At 45.1% G+C, this 20,830-nt stretch overlaps 1 protein-coding gene across 1 annotated transcript in view; it reads left to right on the top strand.

The window, feature by feature from the left end:
• Positions 1–1,916: 1,916 nt before the first annotated feature.
• EML6 (EMAP like 6) overlaps positions 1,917–20,830 on the top strand; it is a 324,512-nt gene continuing 305,598 nt past the window's right edge. Inside the window, exon 1 of the mRNA XM_090049525.1 lies at positions 1,917–2,113. Within this exon, the coding sequence (XP_089905651.1) occupies positions 1,917–2,113 (197 nt within the window). The remainder of the gene's footprint in view (positions 2,114–20,830) is intronic.

Below are 20,830 nucleotides of genomic sequence, written 5' to 3' on the forward strand. Positions count from 1 at the left end.
ATATGGCCTGTCTGCATGGATTACCTGATTCACCAGCTGATTGCATAATGTGTCTAATGTGTAGCAGGGACCTATTAGACTCTGAGGACCAGAGAGGTTAGCTCTGCGAGGCCCCTGCTATGTTACTATATTAGGCAACTAACTGGTGAAGCCCACAATAAATATAGAGGGGCCATACCTGCAATGTATTTATCACGTGCAGTGAACTGGTGAATTGTGTGATAAAAGTAGCCCCACCACAGGTACAAAGCATGTCCAGCCACATGTAAAGTCATTATCACACAATTAACTGGGGAATGGCACACTCAATTTAGACCAGGCAAGGCATGATCAGGAGGTAAAAATGACTCTCCAGTTCTAAAAAGAGCCAACCAACTATCAATGTAGTGCTTGAAAATGGGCAACCTGCTGTATTGCTCATGTCTATCCAGCTTTCATTTGAAGGGGCAACCAGGGCCCTGACACTTTGCATATAATTAACTGGTTAATTCTACCCGAAATGCAAACTGGTCATTGAGTCATTATCACACCATAAAAATGACCACCCAGCTCTGAAGACAAGACAACCAGCTATCAAGTTTGTGCTTGAAAAAATGTGCAATGGCTCTATAGCTGGTTTGTAACCAGCTTTCATCTGAAGGGGTAAATAGGGCCCTGACACTTTACACACATTACTCAGTTAATTGGTTAATCCCACCATAACTGCAAGTCATTATCACACCATGAAACTGTCCACCCTGCTCTAAAGAAGAGCCAACCAGCTACTAAGTTAGTGCTTGAAAATGTGTAACAATGTTATAGCTGGTTTGTAATCAGCTTTCATTTGCCAGGGGAAGCAGGGCCCTGCCACTTTACACACATTGCTCAAGTAACTGGTGCATCCCTGTAAACACAGACCCGTGACACATGTCAAGTCAGCATCATACCATAAAAAATGGCCATCCAATTCTAAAGAAGAACCAACCAGCTATGAAATGAGTGCTGGGAAATGTGTAACAACTTTATTGTTTGTTTGTAACCACCTTTCATTTGACAGGGGAAACAGGACCCTGCCACTTAACCAGTTACTTGAGTAATGTGTGTAACTCCCCATAAATGCAGACTGGCGACATGTGTCAAGTCATCATCACACCATAAAAAACGTCCACCCAGTTCTGAAGAAGAGCCAACCAACTATGAAATTAGTGCTTGGAAATGTGTAACAACTTTATAGCTAGTTTGTAGCCAGCTTTCAGTTGACCCTGGACCCTCATGCCGGTGTTATGTGAACCCTTGCTTCCCCTTCTCTCTCCCTCCCCCCCTCATGGAGTGATGATCCTGGATGCGGATTGGCAATTGCAAACCGCACATGGGAGCTCCCTTAGCCCTTCTCCCTGCCACCTCCTCGGACCTGCCAGGGGCTCCACCCAGCCTCGGGGCTGGGGGCAAGGATTTAACCTGCAATTCCAATGCACTTTCCCCCTCTGGTCCCCACCCCGCTCCTCCATCAGCTGGTATTAAAAAGAAAAGTGGGGGTGGGAATGAATCCGGGAAGCTCCGGTGTGCAGGAAGTTACTTTGCCAGGGCAGAGAGCAGCCCGGCGCGGGGTGGGTTCGGGCGTGTTTGTTGTCCCCAACGAGAAGTTGTCTGGGTTGCAGAGCAGACGCCGCTCGCCTCGGGCAGCAGCAGCAGCAGATTATGGTGGGAGCGCAGCAAGGCTAGCAGCAGCAGCGGCGGCGGCGGTGGCGGCGGCAGCAGCTCCCAGCAGACCTGGGCTGTGATTGTGTGGTTTGCTTCCCCCACCCCCTGTTGCAACCCCCCGGGGGAAGCGCAGGCTGCGGAGCCGAGCGGGCATCGCGGAGGGGGGCCGGGGCCGGGGCTGGGGCCGGGGCCGGGGTGGGTGGCGCGGGCTGGCGGGGGAGAGGGCACCGGGTATCATGGCGGATCGGACAGCTCCTAGATGCCAGCTCCGCCTGGAGTGGGTGTACGGGTACAGGGGGCATCAGTGCCGCAACAATCTGTACTACACGGCCGGCAAAGAGGTGGTGTACTTCGTGGCTGGAGTCGGGGTGGTGTACAACACCAGGGAGCACAGCCAGAAATTCTTCCTGGGACACAACGATGACATTATCAGGTAAGTGGGGCAGGCTGGGGATGGCATGGCAGGGAAGGGAGGAGGGCAGAGGCGGGAGGAATGCCCCCTTCCTCCCCACCTCTGAGCCTGGGAGAAAAAAGCCCATGCTGTGCGAGAAGGGGGAAATCTGGATCTAGCTGGATCTTGCTGATATCTATTTTGTGTGTGTGAAGCTTCTGAAATTTGTCATCTCAAAAATTGAAACCAAGTGCAGCTGCTCCTACTGCAGCAAAGGGCTGTGTTTTAAAGAAGCATGCTTAAAAAAATAAATAAAAAAAAGAAATACCCAGTGCCACAGTGCTGCAGCCTCCTCCATCCCGCATGTGGGTTTTTGTCCCCTGCCCCCCCAACTTTGATGTCTCAAAAAAAGAGCAAGTATAGATGTTCCTCTGACACCGCAGAATCCAGATGTCTGTGCATCTCAGTAGGACAGCACCCAAAGACCCACTGGATCCAGCCAGTTTTGGGCTCTTGCCCTCCAAATGCCACTTAAAGAGCAAGTTGAGCTTCATGCATTCCAGCCAAGCTATGGAGGTGTCCATATATTCTGGGGCTACAGACCCACCAAAGCCCAAACGCAGCATCTGTGCCAATCTATTTTTTTTCCCCCAAGCACCCATACGCTACTGTCTAAATAGAGCATGTGTTAGCCCCCCAGAAAAAGAGATATTATTTTTTAGTTGATCTAATACAAGGTTCTAGAGTTTTGCATTTCATAGCCCCCCTTACTGCACTTTAAGGATACTGCCCCGACACACCCCTGTTCAGCAATATTGTATGGGTTTGGCTCTATCAAGTTAACTTAAAAACTAGATCCCTTATATAAAAGAGCCAAAATGTATTTGTCCCCAAGTGTACAAATTCTGTCAGCAAAATAAGGAACAAATGGGGCTTTTGCTGTTTTGTCATGAACTTTGGATTCTAAATACCTTGGTACAAGGAAGCTGCATGGCACTCTGTTGAATTCAGCTTATTAAAAGGGCCTTGTTGGGCTATCATGCCTAGTTCCCTGCATTTCCACTTTTTCTAATGTTTGCAGATGTATTTAGTCTGCCCCTTCTACACACCATAGCCACAAAGGACCCAATAAATACTGTCCCTTATAACATGCCACAGGTAAAGGGCTTGCTAACGTTGACTGCCTACTCCTGGTATCCTAAAAGCTTCTTCTAGTTAGCCAGAATAATCTGGAGTCCAGAACAGTTCCCAGTGCATCATGGTGTGGCAGTGCTGCAGAAACATGTATTTAATATTGAATATGGTTGGGTATGCTTGGGTTCTGGCATTGAATACCCAAATCATAAGTCCATAGGGAGTTTGTTTTTCAGAAATGAATCTACTTTGTGCAATATGAAGCTTTTGGCTACCATATGCATGTGAGAGCAGCATTGTTTAAGTCCCTCTTTATTTGTGGACACCAAGGGGCTTCATTCTGGTTTGAGTCATGTTTTCAATCCAAGTGGTGTTTTGTGGAACTGGTAATAACTTAAAAATCAAAGTCAAATTTTAAGTGCACCCACTGTACTTCTTGAACCTTCCCACATTATGTAGACAATGATTTATTTCTTAGAGGATAGGAAATACATTAGTGTCCATGTTTTGCAGATAGTATGCAAGTTTTTTTGTTTTGATAAATTAATTCAAAGCCACAGGATGGAATTTTAATACTAAAAAGAAGAGATTTTTATAATAAATATTCTGTTTATTTTTATTATTTTCTAGTTGGGACTCTTGAGCTTTGATTATTTGATATTTCATGTGCTGATGAAAAGTCCTGATTACTATACTAGACCAAAAAAAAAAAACCCCCAACAAAACACCCCAACCATATTGTGCAATGTGTTTGACAGTCATTTATGGAATATCTCAGATTAGAGAATTGTTTAAGTAATGTTACTTTATAACTGAAAGTGCTTAAAACATAATTAAAAAAACCCATAGGATCTTGGAAAATACTTCAAAATCAGTAATGAAGGCCATAGCATTCTGTGTGGATTGTTTGCATTCTCAAATTCTGATCCATCCCTTTCCTTTTGATAATGATGCTTTTTTTTTGTGTGAGATAATGAACTCCATAAAACATTAATGATTGAGAATCCACACAGCACCCTGCATGCACCACCAGGTTGTGGACATGTCATGTATGTTTCTCCTGGGAGGAAAGGTCATGCATTTAAATTTTGCACTTGTGCTTTCACTGTTTTATAAACTGGCCTATCTCTTGCCTTTTATCAAGGCAAATCCAATTTAATGATGATAATTTAGGGGCAAACTAATATATTTTTTTCCATTCTTAAAATATATGGAGGGTACAGACATACTTAATGCTCAAACTGTTCCAAAATGTCACTGATTGGAAACTGGCTCACAACTGTGCCTGGACAGAAGTGACTGCACAAACACTGCTAAGCATTCTATGTAGGACCCTCATTGTTTAAGGATTGAACTGCTGCTGAAACACCACCAGGAGATGGCACAGTACCCAGATGGTCATGCCTTCCAAGGAGGAGTGGAGGGGTAGCTGTGTGGCCCACTGCTTGTGATTCCTGGGGTAGTCCAGCTGCAAAGGGGGGCAACATGTGGTTTCCTCTTCTCTGCCTGGTCCTGCTGGGCATTCCTGGCCAGCTGAGGAACAAGAGTGAGAAGAGGGAACTGGCCTGCGCTTCTGTCTCTTTCTGGAGCCTTCTCCCTCCCCCAGTTGGCTAGGGGCAGAGACAGGAGTTGGGAGGAAAAGCAAGGGGTAGGGATGTGCTGTCAAGGATGGAAGGTAATGGAGGGGACAGACTCTTACATGTTTTGGGGACTGCTGCTCCTACAGCATGGTCTGAAAGTGGGGTGTGATCATGATGCAGATCCACTCTCTCTATGTCTATCCTTGCCAGTTTTGAGGGGGTTTGTTGCATCTTGTTTGTGGTTCTCAGGGGACTGTGTCCTGCCCCCACTCCAGATCTCTGCAGCTTTTCAATCCCTGTCTTGAAAGCCAACCTGTCAATTGCACCCCCCTGCTAGAGACCTTGTGTGTTTGGGAGGGAACGGTAGGTGTGGTATGCAAATAAATCTGCTAGAGGTGGTTCACATCTCTCAGGACGGTAGTTTCATTCTCTCTGAAGATCCCGGCAGACATCAATTATGCCCCCCCTCCTTTTTTTTTTAAAGGTATGTTATAATCAAAAGACTTGAGGTGCCTTTTTAATGAAAAGATAACAGCTCATGGGTATTTCTACTTACTGCACAGATGCAAGGTGCATCTATCTTACAGAAGGCTAATAAGAAAAATTAGTTTGTGCTGAGGTCTGTGCTGCCATGGATACAGTGCTACTGGTTCCCAAGCTACCTAGTTTCAAGTTAGATTGGGTGTCTTTATACCGTTCTGTAATCTGTCATGTAGACCCGCTTTACACCTGTAACTTTTTTGTTTCATCATGTACATGGGCAACTGGTGCCTCTTGTGTCTGGGGGGGCACCCGCAGAAGCCAGGGGGTGGTGGTGGTGGTGGGGACAGGGCTGGCAAGTACCTGCAGAAACCAGGTCAAGGATGATTGTCTTGCATGATTGCCTTCTCTATGGGTCCAAAGGCAGCTGATCAGGCTGGTCTGGGATTGATAGACTCTCTTGCAACATGGGCACATGTTTCTGTGAGGAGTGGGTGGCTCTGGATTCTTGATTTCGGTCCATGACATGCTGTTTCTGCCACTCTCGCTTTTTGATCTCCTGTTATTGTTATAAGTACAAGTAAGATCAAACTGAGGACTTGAAGTGGACTACTGTAACAAGTAAACAATGCAAATCTGAGAATATAATGAAATGAGTCTTGTGACAACTTTATTTCAAACTGTTTCTTGAGGACACAGTGCTTGTCCCCAGCAAAGAAAGAACTTTTAATTTTAAGTCCTGATCTGGCAAATAGATTCTCTAGTGCGATCTCTTGTATTTTATGGACTTGCACTTGCTTCAATGGGAGCACACATGAGTGTAGGGGTTTGTGTGGGCAGATCCACTTTCAGGATGTTTGCTAGTAACTGAGATCTTTCAAGACAAATTCAGATTTATGGCACTTGAATTTTAAATTATTTGTATAGAAACCCACATTTTCATTTCTCTCTCTCTCTCTCTCTGTCCTTGAAACATTCTTTAAATTGTCCTACTGTTTTGAGGCTTGAATCCTCATTATAGTGTGAAAAGGTCCAAAATAGCACTTCTCTGGTTTTCGACAATTGGTACATGTGAACAAGAAGTAGTTTACTATACAGGAAATAGCTAAAATAATCAGTTTAGGTGCTTACATTGTCACTTTTTAAATTGAGTTGATGTTTTGATTATTTTTAAAATGTGCAAATTCTGAAATTACATAGGTCATCAATAAACACATACATTTTACCGCTTTGGGTTCTAATTGGTCATGTTCATCCCAAGGGTAACATCATTGCCTTTTTTCTGACAAAGAATAATGTATGGGATAATAGTGTCTTCTGAAATTTTGAGAAATATTGCCATTGGTAACAATGTAGTGAGCATTTTTTTCCTATTTGTGGATTTCTAGAGAATTTCTGTACTATTGAAAAATCTTCCTAGTGTTTCAAAGCTTGTTCAGAGAGCAGCTTTGAACTTGTATCAAAGACCTAGCCTGAACTTTTCATAAATCATATATAGTTTTTGTTCTTTCTGCTATTCTTAAAACATTGCATGGCTCTTGACTGTTTACCTTGACTTATTATGTTAAATGTACCAACATGCTACAATGTTATACACCTACAAGAGCACATCCTGTATTATAGCTGGTCTAAAATAAATCAACTATAAGGCAGGAAACCAAAAATCATACCACATTTACTAAAGTTTTATTATCCCTACGCAGAAATAATATAATATAATATAATATAATATAATATTAACTAGAAATCCAGCCCAGTATCCTCTAGTAACAAATCATGTTATTTATGTAAGGCAGGTTGGAACTTAATAATGTAGGATTTGCCAGAATGACCCTATAAGTATGCTGATGTATGTGTTCTACTGTGCTGACAGACTGAGATTAAAAAATGTTGATGTGCAAGGGGTGATGGGATGTATTGAGTTGACTAAGCGAGTGAAGGCTTGTTTTATTCTTGACAGTGATTATTTCAGAAGACAGAAAACATATTAAAGCATGACTACTCATTTTTGCTCTCTTGATACAGTTTGGAAAAAAATGTGATGCTTTAAGCAATGTCTCACATTGTTGGGCATAAATGTAATTTGAGAAGAAAGATTATAGGCAGAGTTGTAGTACTAAAAATATGGAATTAAACGGTCTTAATTTCACTGTTTAAATACAATATTACAATACCTGCATTTAAAAACATTATTTCATGTTTTTATGATGCCTCTTTTACCCAAGGATTGTAAACTACTTACAGTTTGTATATGCTGTTGTTACTGTTTTAATGGTAACTCTAGCTAGATGTTCATTACATAAAGATAACTGAGGCGCTATAGTAATTTCTTATGTTAAATGTGGGGGGGGGAATGTTCAATAGTTTATGGCAACTGCTGCATGTATTGAAATGCAGTTCCCTTTGATATAGGGTTGTGGCAAGTAACTATCTGAACACAAGTAAAAATTCAGACAGACCCTCTTGTTTACAGGTTCAATCCTGTCTTTTAAACTGTAACTGTTTTTGAAGTTAAGATTCTGGTACAAGGAGGGTTAAAGAGTGAGTTTTAATGCATAGTCTCCTTAAAATATTTCTCTCCTTTTTATGTTCAAGGTGACATTAATTTCTCAAATTGGCCTCTCTAATCTAGCTACTGTATTTTATTTGATGTTTCAAGTTAACATAGGAAAACCTCATTTCCTAATAATTTATCCACAAAAAGGTTTTATTCCAAAGAGATAACTGTGGTCTGCCTGTCTAAATTCCTGTGCAGTATTAACTCATTATGACTTTTTTTTTTTAATTTCCTGCCTTTAGCTTGTTTAGCATTAGTCTGCTACATTCCACTTCACAGCTGAATTTTAATGATGAAAGAAGTGATTCCTGAATACCAAAACTTAAAAAGCATATCAGCCTTCCAGAAGAAAAATGCTGTATCAGTGTAGGATAGTAATATCTATTACTAAAATGGAACTGGACTAAACACCTGGAGGTATAGAAAGGACAATGCTGTATTTGTAGGTGGAGGCACTAGATGATCTAGCATAACTTTTTGTTTATTTCTTTTGTTATTCTATCCAAGATTAATAGATGCCAGCATGATTTAGGAAACTTCAACTCTGTATGGGCTCATGTTGATGCTGAAAGTTGTATATTTTGTTATTGCAGTTTAGTTCTTGATTCCCAAAACTTCCCACTTTCAGTTCTTTCACTTCAGAAGCATTTGTTGTTTGGGCAGAATTTAACTTTTTCAATAAACATTAAATCAAACCCTTTGACATGCAGTAACACTTAGATCTGAAATTGGAGTAATTTCCCCTCGATTTCAAGTGGAGCAGGATTGGGTCTTTGTACTCTACTGTTTACTCTAGAAGGTACATCTCTAGCCTGCCCTCATTTTGTCTCCTTGCAATGAATTAGGGAAATTGTCTGAGCTGAATAATCATTAAGAGCAGTTACAAATATACAAAAATTCTATAGTTCGAGAGATGTGGTGGGGGGGAGAAGACAGGACATTCAAGAGTGAATGAAGCCAACTGAGGCTTATCAGGTGCTTAGCACTACACACCTGTAAATAAAATAAGAATAAGACCCAGTTATGTGTGCAGGTGTAAATTAGGAAGCAAATCTTGCCTGACTTTTATTTGAATAGCATTCTAGTCTCTTATTCCATCTGAAGGCTTTTGCGGAGGGGGGGATAACCAGAAAGTAAATTGTATTTCTTGTTTTCAGTACCTGCAATCCATTATAGCTACTCTTGCCATCCTACATTTTCCAAAGTGATTTCAGAGGCATCTGATGAAGTAAGTGGCTGCTTACTAGGGCTGTGTGAAGCTTCAGGTGCTGATTCGATTTGGAGGAGATTCTGCCTGATTTGGTGGCTGAATCTCTGAATCCGAATAGGATCAGGGGACAATTAAAAGGTCCAAATCTTATTTGAAGCTCTCCAAATCTTCAGAAAAAATTTGGAGAGCTTTGATAATTCAGGCAGTCCCACTGGCTACAGCAGGGAGCCAGAGCCGGAGCCAGACGCCATGCTGGTAAGTAAGGATGGGGGAGGGGACCATGGGGGGATCTTTGCCTGCTCCCCCAGCCCCTCCTTCCCCCCCCCCCCCATGGCTGCCCTGGCTGCCCCAGCTCCTAGTGCTTTAAAAAAAAGCCCCCACTCACCTGGTGCTGCCCCCCACCCGCCCAAGATCCGGCACTGTAAGAAAAAAAAAACGGAAAAAATCTCGGGATTCACCACTCCTGCAGCAGCCTCGCAGGGGCTCATGGAAGAGCCCTTATGTGGCAGGGGGCAGCAGGGATTGCCCCCACCCTGCAGGAATGGTGAGTCTGGGTGGGGGGGGTGTTTGTTAAAGGGCTGAAGCTGGGGTGGGTGGGGCAGTCATAGGGAGGCTGAGATAGTGGGGGTGGGAGAAGGGTTCGTGCAGAGCCCCCCACGCAGGATGGAGCAGTGGGGGACAGTGGGGATAACTCCCTCTGCCCAGCAGCACCTGGTGAGTCCGGGGGCTTTGTTTTTTTTTCAAAGTGCTGGGAATTGCAGCAGGTGGGACAACAGTTGCTGGGCTGGGAGAGCAGGTCAGGCAGGGATGGGCCTGTGTCATTTGGAGATTCAGCAGAATCAAGTTGGGACAGTGATTCGAATCACTGGATCAAATCGCTGTCCCCCAAATCAGCCAAATCCAAATCCAAAGTGAATGCTAGCTACTTCTCACAGGCCTACTGCTTACACTCAGAAGTATTTTGTAATGTCCTGATGCAAACAGGCTTGTTCAAACCAAGTTCGTGTTTGCCTGAGACTTAAGTTAGTTCTGAACTCTGAACCAAAAGCTCTCTGGACTTGCCCAGGTCATGCAAAAATCACTTTCACGTGCAGAAGCGATAAAGCCTTAAATATGACATTTCAATATAGGTGTATGGGGGAGTGTTTGCATTAGAGTCTTGGGGCTGAACCTGGGATATGGTCTTGGTTCCAGCACTGCAATAGTTCTGCTTTATGTTCCTTCTTAAAGGGTTACAACTCCAGATGATGGAAAGTAATTTGAGGAGTTGGTTTCTCCTTATGTCTGTCTCAGACCTTCTCCATAATCATCTTTCTTTTAAAGTCACATGCTTTTTTATACTGCATCTGCCACCACAAGTCATTCCAACTTTCTACCGTGGACAGACTTATAAACTACATATCTATTGAAATAAATTTGTCATAATACAAAACAACCACGGGACAGTGTGGTGGCTTGTGCTTCCTTTCTTGTGACATCTATATTTATACTGAAATTCCTCAAAACAGGGAGTTTATAAAGTGAAAGCAAAAAAAGGAAATTAATAAAATTTGGCAAGTACTATTTGGAGTTGAAATTCATAACATGCCAGTAATAGATCTACTACATTAAAGTCCTCCATTTTATAAGGGTGTAAAGCAGTGGTTCTCAACCCATGGCTTAAGGGCTTTATGCAGCCCAAACTGCACACTGCTGTGGCCCATGTGATATACTTTTTTTTTTTAAACAGGAAAGATTGCCACCTGTGGATAGTTAGTTGGGGATCTCAGTATTCCATTTGCCAAAGAAAATCTTTAAAGGAGAGAAATGCAGATTTTTTTCCATTTAAAGGAGAAAAACGTAGGAAATAGCAGGTTTCCCCTTGCAAGCTGGCAGAGTTCCAGCCTTCAAGGGGCTGCTGGGGGGATTGGGAGGAGGGTGATTAGGCAGGGGGCACCATGTGCATGTGCACACATACACATGCATGTGGCAGCCAGGCAGTATGGAGATCAGCTCCCTCGAGGTAAGTCTATGGGGGTGGGGTACAGATTTAGATACCCAAAGTGAGGGAGGGCGTAGAGTAAAGTAGGGCTGGAGCTGGAGCTGGACCTGCTGCTCAGCTGGGTAGTGTATGGGGTCCTGGACCAGGGCAGGCACATGGCACTAGTATGAGGCACTAGTGAAATGAAGAGAAGACTTACAAGCTCCAGTCATAGCCTCTGAGCTCAGGCCAGTCCCTATAAACTTCTGTCACCAGGGGCTGCAAGATCAGGCAAATTAATTGGGCTGTGTACATGGGAAATGGACAGGCCATGGGGTGCTTATACCCAGGCTGCCAAGTCACATGACCAGGGCCCCAGCTGGCCACTTACTGTTTGGAGGAGATACCCTGCAGTACAGCAAAGCTGAGAGTCATAGCATCAAGATGGGGAGCTAATGCAGATGATTCTGGATGCTGGTAGTTGCCCCATGGGTGCAGGCCCCCCCCAAACAGTCTCAGGCCAGTCTTGAAGGGGTGCAGAAATGCTCAGAATGGTGGGCCAGGCAGCTTCTGGCAGCAGAGTCTGGTGATCCTAGCTTGAACAGCCCCTCTGCGGGGAGTTCCTCCACTCCCTGGGCTGGGATTAGGAAGGGGGAGGGGAAGAGGGATGGTGCCTGGGCAGCCTGGATTGTGGGCAGTGATGCTCATGATGCAGGGCCAGAGAAGCCTGTGGCAAGAGACCCATGGCCCAGGGCCAGGGTGTGAGTACTCAAAGCCCTTGGGTCCTACTCATCCGGGAAGAGCTCCCACTCCACGTGGGTAAGGAGGCAGTTGGCCAGGGCTTCACAGATCTGGACAGCCTGCTGCTCTGTGGGGCTGGGCCATGGACATTGGCAGGGAGCTTGCCCTCTCCCAGTACATACCTGTACTGCATGTGTTCACAATGCCAGGCTCAGTCCGTAGTCAAAGTACTCCTTCTTGTGGTCCAGCTACCCCTCATAGGGCCCCATGAGCCAGGGCAGGAGGGGGTAGATTGGGCTGAGGAGGTAGAGGAAGTGGGGGAGTGATATCACTGATGAAGAAATCAGGACCTCAGGAGCATACCTCCCACTCTCCATCACCTCAGGAAATGGGGACTTGCACAAGAGGCGAGCAACCTCTCCATTGGTTGTGAGAAGGTCAGTGGCCCAATCATACCCTGGATACCTGGCTTCTTTGTGTGTGTGTGTGTGTGCGTGCATTTGTGCATGTGTGAGTGTCCAGGGCACCTGGGTTCTGTGGGGGGTGGGTGGGTGTCCATGTGGGCAGCCTTGATGCCTCTGTCAGCCAGACCAAGGGTGGCTCGATTGCTTGGCTTTGCTTGAGCATCTTTGGCAGCCTGGGGAGTCTGTGGGGCATGCTAAGAGGTGCAAGACCCCTCTCCCTACCCCCACCCCCCACCCTTGCTGCACTTGGGTTGTGCAGGCAGGTTTCAAGTCTCCTCCCCACAACGAAGGTTAATGTGTGTTCTGCTTTCTCCTGACCTAAACAGGGATTCTTAGGGTAAAATTCAAAAGTTAGAGCACTTTCACTGAAGGCTTCTTGAACGCCTGTACTTAGCTATTACTTTGAAGTCAGGCAAAAGGTAGGGTAGGCTGGCACCTTAGGACACTTACCTGATGTGCCTGATGCCAGTTCCAACTTGTGCTACTTAGCGCATATCAGAACAGACTTGACTGAGTCTGCTGGCATGTGCTAATTAGCATGCTCCAGCAGCCTTGGTGTCTTGTGTATTCAGCATCCCCATACTTCAAAATGGTGGGTGGGGAGGGGCACTTTAACTCATTTGATGACCTTTAACTACAGTGCCTCTGCTGCTATTTTGAAGCATGGGATGCTGAATGCATGAGATGCTGTGGGTGCTTTAATTAGAGCGGCTCCTGAGAGCCCTCTAAAGTACCCTCTCCTGCCACCCCAGAACATATGTAAGGATGCTAACTGTTCAGAGAAGTTTAAGCTGTCTTAGATGACAGCTTATGATCTGATGAAACAGGCTGTTGCCTATAAAATCTTAGTTTTCTTTGAACAAGTTGGTCTCTAAGGTGCCACCCTTCCCTGCCTTCTGCCTATTAGATCAGGGACAACAGTCTTAGGTAAAATTAGAGCTGGCTAGGGCTATTAATTCCTTTCTGACTTTGTCACAAAAGCTAGACTTTACATTTGGTTTTGCTGAACAAAATTTATCCTTCCCTAGAGTATATGGAGTTTGCTAGTGAGCAAGATTAGCAAGTACCACTTTGGACTGCTTCCCCATATTGGCTGTTACTGTCTTGTCACCATAAAGGCTAGTCACCAGAGACTTACAGGTCTAGCTACAAAAAGTAAAGCTCAGAATGCTACTACCAACGGCTGTACCCAAAGTTAGCTAAGAATCCTCAATGGCCAAAATTGATGTGAGCAAGGTGTTTCTACTTTTTCCTACCAGAAGAATATTTCTATGACCAGTTCACAATTCATGGGAAAACAGAGTGTGTTTACTAGCAGAAAGGTTCCCGAAGTTGCTTTCTATCAAACAGCTGTTGCATCTAAATCCCTTTCAAAAGGTGGTAGGCTTTCTAAGTGCATTAGGCCTGCTAATTTCAACAACATATGTCACTTCTTATGCCAGAGTCACAATAAGGCTTCTTCATAACTGAATGGCACAGACCAAATTCAGATGGCATGTTTAAAATATTGTCCATCTCAAAAAATATTGTTGTCATTGACATGGCAGAATCACTCAGGGAATGTTTTAAAGAGAATATCACTCAATCCCCTCAGCTCCCACAGTGAAAGCCAGTCTGGATGTATCCAAGAATGTATCCAGATAGTCTCTTTGTTTGGAATCACTGGCGTTAATGAGAGAGCATGCTATAAATAAAGAACTTGAATTAAGACTTCTTCATCCAGTGCTCAGACTATTTCTTCCTCATATCCAGAGTCTAATAGTGTAAATCATTCCAACATTAATGTATTACCGAAACAAACGGGGAGGAGCTCCTTTCTTTCCAATCTGCAAGCAAATGCTCAGGCTTTGGGACTATATATCTTTTATGGTGTTACCCCAGTTGCTCTGCATTGAGCAGACAAAAAGAACAGCTTAGCAGATCAACTCAGCAGAGATGTAACAGTTACATGAGCCGTAAGCCATCATTCAGTCTCTGGGGTTTCTGAATATAATCTCTCTGCCATCAGATGCAGTATGAAGTATCTTTGTTTCTGTGCAAGTATGGACAGACACATTAGCCAAATCACCCATTTTCCTTCTGAAGTGAGGATCAAGCATACTATGCGCTTTTTTTCTCTCTCTTATCCATTAATAAAAAGAAAATGAAGAAGAAGAAAGGCAAGTTGTGACCAGGGTGCTTCTAATCACTCCTGTCTCTTGAAATAACAGCAATACACAACTTGGTTTCAACTTTCCAGGTGGGCATTCCAGACTTTAACAGATACTGAACAATCTTGCACTATAAAAGTGCGAAAGGTTTTAATCAAGCCTAGAAATAACTGACTGGAAAATGTTGTAAGCTAAAGTGATGGAGATTTGTACCCTTGTTATTTGGTAAAGCTGTAAATCCTCTACAAACACTCATTCAGTGTATTCTTGAATATTTTGTCCATTTGACATCTGAACACCTGCGTAGCTCAGTGATTTACAGAAAATGTGCTGCACCTTGCTCTGCACACGCATGGTGCATCTGCTCCCTCCTGCCACTGGCCCGTCCTTCCCATCCCTCGTCAGGTTCAGCCTCTTATGGGGCACCAGGAGCCCTCTTGCCCAGCCCCCTCCACGTTGAGCTGTGAGGGCCTTTGCCAGGTAGGTGCAATCCCTTCCCTGCCCCAGCTGTACCTGCACCTCAAGGCCTTCCAGGGCAGTGCAGAGTTTACAGATTCCCACCACCCTGGTCCTGGGGTGCACAGGAGAATGAGCCTGTCATAAAGGCTGCTACCCCAGTTCAGCTAGACACTGCCTTCCCTAAGGAAGTCTTTCCCCACCCCTGTGCTGCCACTTCTAGATGTCTGAAAATTGCATTTGTGCCATGGCTGCCACTTTTCCCTGCTCCATTACTTGGGGGTAAAGGTGAAGTGTGATACCACTCTTAATCCAGAAAAGTGTGCCCCAGGTATCAAAAGTTTGGAAAACACTGATCTAGCTTCTTAGAACATAATCATATAATAGTATTTTGTCATGTACTCATAGTTAATTAGTTTTTCTCAAGATAATTGCAAAAGACATTGAGCTTTAGGGCGTTTTTACACATGCTTTGAGGGTGGAGGGGACACTCTAGTTAAAGCACCTGCATCATCCTGTGTATCAGCATCCCTGCACTTCAAAATGGTGGCTGGGGTGCTTTAACGGCGTTGAATGATTTGCACCTAACCAAAGTGTGTGTGTGTGGTGGGCACAAACTTTCATGAGCTCACTTCATCAGATACTGTGAAAGGACTTGGAGAAAGCAGAGTATAAAGAGAGAAATTGGCTCATGAAGGTTTGTGACACACACACACACACACACACACACACACACACACACACCTACTTTGCTTATATTGACTTGACTTCAGACTAACACAGGTAACTGTGTCTATTTGTTTAATAAAACACTTTTTAAAAGTAGTCATTACTTTAATAAGGCAAAGAAGCGTATTACATTTCCTCATGGCAGACCCACAATTCAGTCTTTCTCATGTGGATAAAGTTGTTCATCCTCAATTCTTTCTAAAATTGGTATCTGATTTTCATATTAATCAGTTAACTTACTGCTCTTCTTTCTAAGTCTCACATTACAAAAGGAGAATGAAGACTATGCACCTTGGATGCTAGAAGAGCATGAACTTATTAGTTGAATAAAATCATAGAAAAGTAGGACTAGAAGTGACCTCAGAAAATCAGATAGTCCAATTCCCTGCTGAAGGCAAGATCATATATGACTAAATCATTCTAGTCAAGGGTTTGACTAGCCTGTTCTTAAAAATGTCTTAGTATAGAGATTCTGCAATCCCTCTGGGTAGCCTGTTCCAATGCTTAACTATCCTCATAATGTGAATGTTCTTCCTAATTCTTTATCTGCAATTTAAGATCTTTTTCTGTGTCTTGTTCCTTGTGGTCACAAAGAATAGTTTGTCACCATCCTCAGGTATTTCAAATCTATTCAGTTTTCTGTCCTCCAGACTATATAATCCCAGTTCTTTCAGGTTTCTTTCCTGCTCAAATCCTTCAAGTCTGGGGTCCAAAACTGGACGCACTACTCAAGGTGAGGCCTCACCAATGCCAAATAGAAAAGAAGAATCACTTCCCTCAATGTGCAATTGACTCTCCTGTTAATACAACCTCTCTATTGGTTTTTTTTTCCTTGCAACAAGAGCACAGTATTAACTCATATTCATCTTGCAGTCTACTATAACCCCTAGATCCTTTTCTTTAGTACTGCAACCTAGTCATCCCTCAGTCTGTATTTTTACGTATGATTGTTCCATCCCAAGTGCAGGACTTTGCACATGTCTTTGTTGAATTTTATACAATTGATTTTTGGACCATTTCTCTAGTTTACTGAGACCATTCTGAATCCTAGCCCCATCCCCCACTATGTCTACAATTACATTCAACTTGATGTCATCTGCAGATTTGCTAAATATGCACTTAATCTCATGATCCAAATAATTAATGAAGATAATAAACAGTATTGGACCCAGGACAGACTCCTGAAGGAATCCCACTTGATACCTCTGGCCAACAAGATGTCAAGTCAATAGTTTCATAGTTTCATAGTTTCTAGGGTCAGAAGGGACCTGAGCAGATCATCTAGTCCGACCCCTTGCCATAGCAGGAAAGAATACTGGGGTCAAATGACCCCAGCAAGATGTTCATCTAACCTCCTCTTAAACACCCCCAGGGTAGGAGCCTGCACCACTTCTCTTGGAAGCTGGTTCCAGACCCTAGCCGCCCTGACCGTGAAGTAGCGCCTCCTGATGTCTAGCCCAAATCTACCCTCTGCCAGCTTGTGACCATTATTCCTGGTCACTCCTGGCAGTGCTCGGGGAAACAGTGACTTCCCCAATGCCTGCTGATCCCCCCTGACTAGTTTATAACAGGCCACAAGATCCCCCCTCAGCCTTCTCCTTTGGAGGCTGAACAGGTTCAGGTCCCACAGCCTCTCCTCATAGGGCCTGCCCTGTTGTCCCCTGATCATATGAGTGGCCCTCCTCTGGACCCTCTCCATGCTGTCAACATCCCTCTTGAAGTGCAGCGCCCAGAACTGGACACAGTACTCCAGCTGCGGCCAGACCAGTTGAGGGGGAGGATCACCTCCTTGGACCTGCTCGAGGTGCATCTGTGGATGCATGCCAAGGTGTGGTAGACTGCCTCCCCACACTGCCAGCCCATGTTCATCTTGGAGTCAATGATGTCCCCCAGATCCCTTTCCGCCTCCGTGCTGATAAGAGGGGAGTTCCCCAACCTGTAGGTATGGTGCCGGTTGTTCCTCTTGAGGTGCATCACCTTGCACTTGTCTGTGTTGAAACCCATCCTATTCTCATCCGCCCACCCTTGTAACCTGTCGAGGTCTGATTGTAGCCTGTTGCATCCTTCCAATGTACCCACGTCCCCCCACATCTTAGTGTCATCAGCAGATTTGAACAGGGTGCTTTTTACCCCCTCATCCAAATCACTGATGAAGATGTTGAACAGCGTGGGCCCGAGGACCGAGCCCTGCGGAACCCCACTGCCCACGTCCTTCCAGGTTGAGAAGGACCCATCTACTACCACCCTCTGGGTGCGGCCCTCTAGCCAGTTGGCGACCCATTTGACTGTGTGGGTGTCTACACCACAGCCCCCCAGTTTCTTAATGAGAACAGGGTGAGAGACAGTGTCAAAAGCCTTCCGGAAGTCCAGGAAGATTATATCCACTGCTACCCCTGCATCTAACGATCTGGTGATCTGATCGTAAAAGGCCACCAGGTTGGTCTGACAGGACCTTCCACTGATGAACCCGTGTTGGTTGCCCCTAAGCATGCAGTCCCCTGCTGGCCCCTCCTGGATGTGTGCCAGCATAATTTTCTTGAACAGCTTGCCTAGGATCGAGGTGAGACTAACCGGTCTATACTTTCCCGAGTCCTCCTTCCTGCCTTTTTTGAAGATGGGGACCACGTTGGCCCTCTTCCAGTCCTCCGGTACCTCACCAGAGCACCACGAGTGCTCATAAAGTTGTGCCAGGGGACTTGCAATGACCCCGGCCAGTTCCTTTAGAACTCTAGGGTGGAGATCATCCGGGCCGGTTGACTTGAATATGTCCAACCCCTCCAGAAGCTCCCTAACTAAATCCTCACTAACCCATGGTCCAGGTGTGCCTCCCTCGGGGCCCGAGGGGGGCCCAGCAGGGAGGCGGCTGTTCTGGTCCCTACTTAGGAAGACGGAGGCAAAGAAATCGTTAAACATGTTAGCTTTGCCGTCTGGTGTGACGACCAAGTTACCCATGTCGTCCTGCAAGGGCCCCACATTACCCAGGACCTTCTTTTTACCCCCTACGTATTTAAAAAAAGACTTCTTATTGTCCTTAATCTGGGAAGCTAGTCCCAGTTCCATCTCTGCCTTGGCCTTCCTAACTGCCCCCCTACATCCCCGAGCAACTACAGAATAGTCCTCCCTGGTGATGACCCCTTCTTTCCACTGGGTATAAGCCTCCTTTTTAGCAAGGAGACATTCCTGGATGCTTTTGGTGAGCCACAGAGGCTTGTGTGCTCTCCTGCTCCCTTTGATCCTTGTTGGGATTACCTTCCTTTGGGCTTGGAGGATCGTCTCCTTAAGGAGCGACCACTCTCCTTGGACACCTGGCTCCCCTCCCCCCCGGGACCTCAGCGCTTCTCCAACTATCCTCCTTAGCTCGTTGAAGTCTGCCCTCCTAAAATCTAGGGGCGCTGCCTTACTGCATGCCTTTGCCACCTTGCGCTGGATGGTGAATTCCAGCAGGCGATGATCGCTGTTGCCCAGGTGGTCGAGCACTCGCAGCCCCCTTACCAGGTCATCACCCGTGGCCAGCACTAGGTCCAACAAGGTGTCCCCCCCTGTTTCAATCATGTTCTCTTTGAACATGATGTTTCAATCGGTGATGTGTTCATCTTACAGTACTTTCATCTAGACTATGGGCATGTGTAGATGAAATGAGAGGCATGTGCATGACACTTCAAAGTGGGTTAAATGCTTTTGCATTCCTTTAATGGTAGTGGTGTTTGCACACGTCAGCAGTGTATTGTGCATTAATTCCAGCCACTGTAGCACATTTGGCAGCATATGCATGTTAAATGACTTTGAGGTACAGCAAACTAAAACACCTTCAAGGAGTTTTAGTTTGCTGTCCTACAGCTGTGGAGTGAAGCACCAGGTTTTGTGCAGTTCAGGGGCTGTGCAGGCAGCCCATGCAGGCAGCCTGGCAGCAGCCCAGGAAAGCAGGCTCCACTGAAAGGGTGTGGAAATAAACAGCAAACCTGATCTCTTTCTTTTCTTTTTTTTTCTTTCTTTTTTTTGTTTGTTTGTTTTTGTTTTCCCCTGGAGCCTGCCTGCCTACATGAGCTGCATGGGGACCCAGTCCTTCCCTCCACAGTTGCAGTGCCCTCCAGGACTGCCCAAGCCGGGTGCCTGCAGGTAGATGCTGCCAGGGGGAAGGGGGGGCCTGCCGCTGCCATGGAGGGAAGCACCATCTCCACCCCTCACCCCTGCAGCCCAGGGGCTGCTCTGCTGGCCAGCAGCTCACTGTCCCCTCCCCACTGCCAGAGGCAGGTAAGACATGGGTGTACACAACACGGGGGGGGGGGGAGTTATTTCACCCTAAATTGAAGTGGTGTTTTAAAAAACCCACAGCTTCAATTTAGGGCCTCCATCTTGTCTACACACATTCTATATTTCTGTATCGTATGAATGAGAATATTGTGGGAGATGGTGCCAAACATCTTGCTAATATCAGGGTATATCATAACTGTTGTTCTCCCCCTGTCTACAGATCCCATCACCTTGCCATGGAAGGACATCAAGTTGGTCATGCATGACTTGTTCTTAATTAATCCATGTTGGCTTTTCCTGACCATCTTGCCCTCCTCAAGGTGTTTAGATTCTTTGATCACCTGGTTCCTTTCTTCCTCCCTGTCTTAAAGATGGACACTATATTTGCTCTTTTGAGTCATCTGGGACTATGGACACAACTTCCATGAGTTTTCCAAGACAGTAGCTCTCTTTCATATGGCATGAAAGATCAACTTCCAAATCTATGAGCCACTGTCTGGTATTATGGCTCAATGTGCAGTTCCATATGCCCCATCTGGACATTTGTAAAGATTGCAGCTTTTGATTAAGTACTGTGCTGTTTCTTTTGGACATCACATTCACGCAGGTGGCTATGTTCCTCTTGTGAAGTTTTTTTTTGAAGTGCCTGTATCTAGATCTGTCTGTTTGGTTTGACCACGCTTCTCTGTTGAGGTCATGCCTAATGGGGGATTCATTTGGTGTTGGTATAAAATACTTTAGGAATAGGTCTGGCCTTTTCCAGTGGTTGGCCCACTTTCTTGCTGCCCATTGGTTTGGTTCAGCATCCCCAGTCTCTTCCTAGGAGCTTGTGGGTCTCATGTATAAATGGTTTATAACTTCTAAGCCACCATCTATTTGGGTCTTCAGTTAAAAATCACTTGCTCAATCAATTGTTGTCTTTTCTTGCTTTCTATTTCAGTAATCATGATAGAATCTGTCATCTTTTATCACTTGGTCTAATGCTTCAGAGTATAGGGAGTACATTAGTGTGTGTAAGTGTGCAGCCTCTAAAATTATCTCAGCCAG

This window comes from Crocodylus siamensis, chromosome 1 (assembly GCF_052110815.1).
Source record: "Crocodylus siamensis isolate JL-2025a chromosome 1, ASM5211081v1, whole genome shotgun sequence".
NCBI classification, from domain to species: Eukaryota; Metazoa; Chordata; order Crocodylia; family Crocodylidae; genus Crocodylus; species Crocodylus siamensis.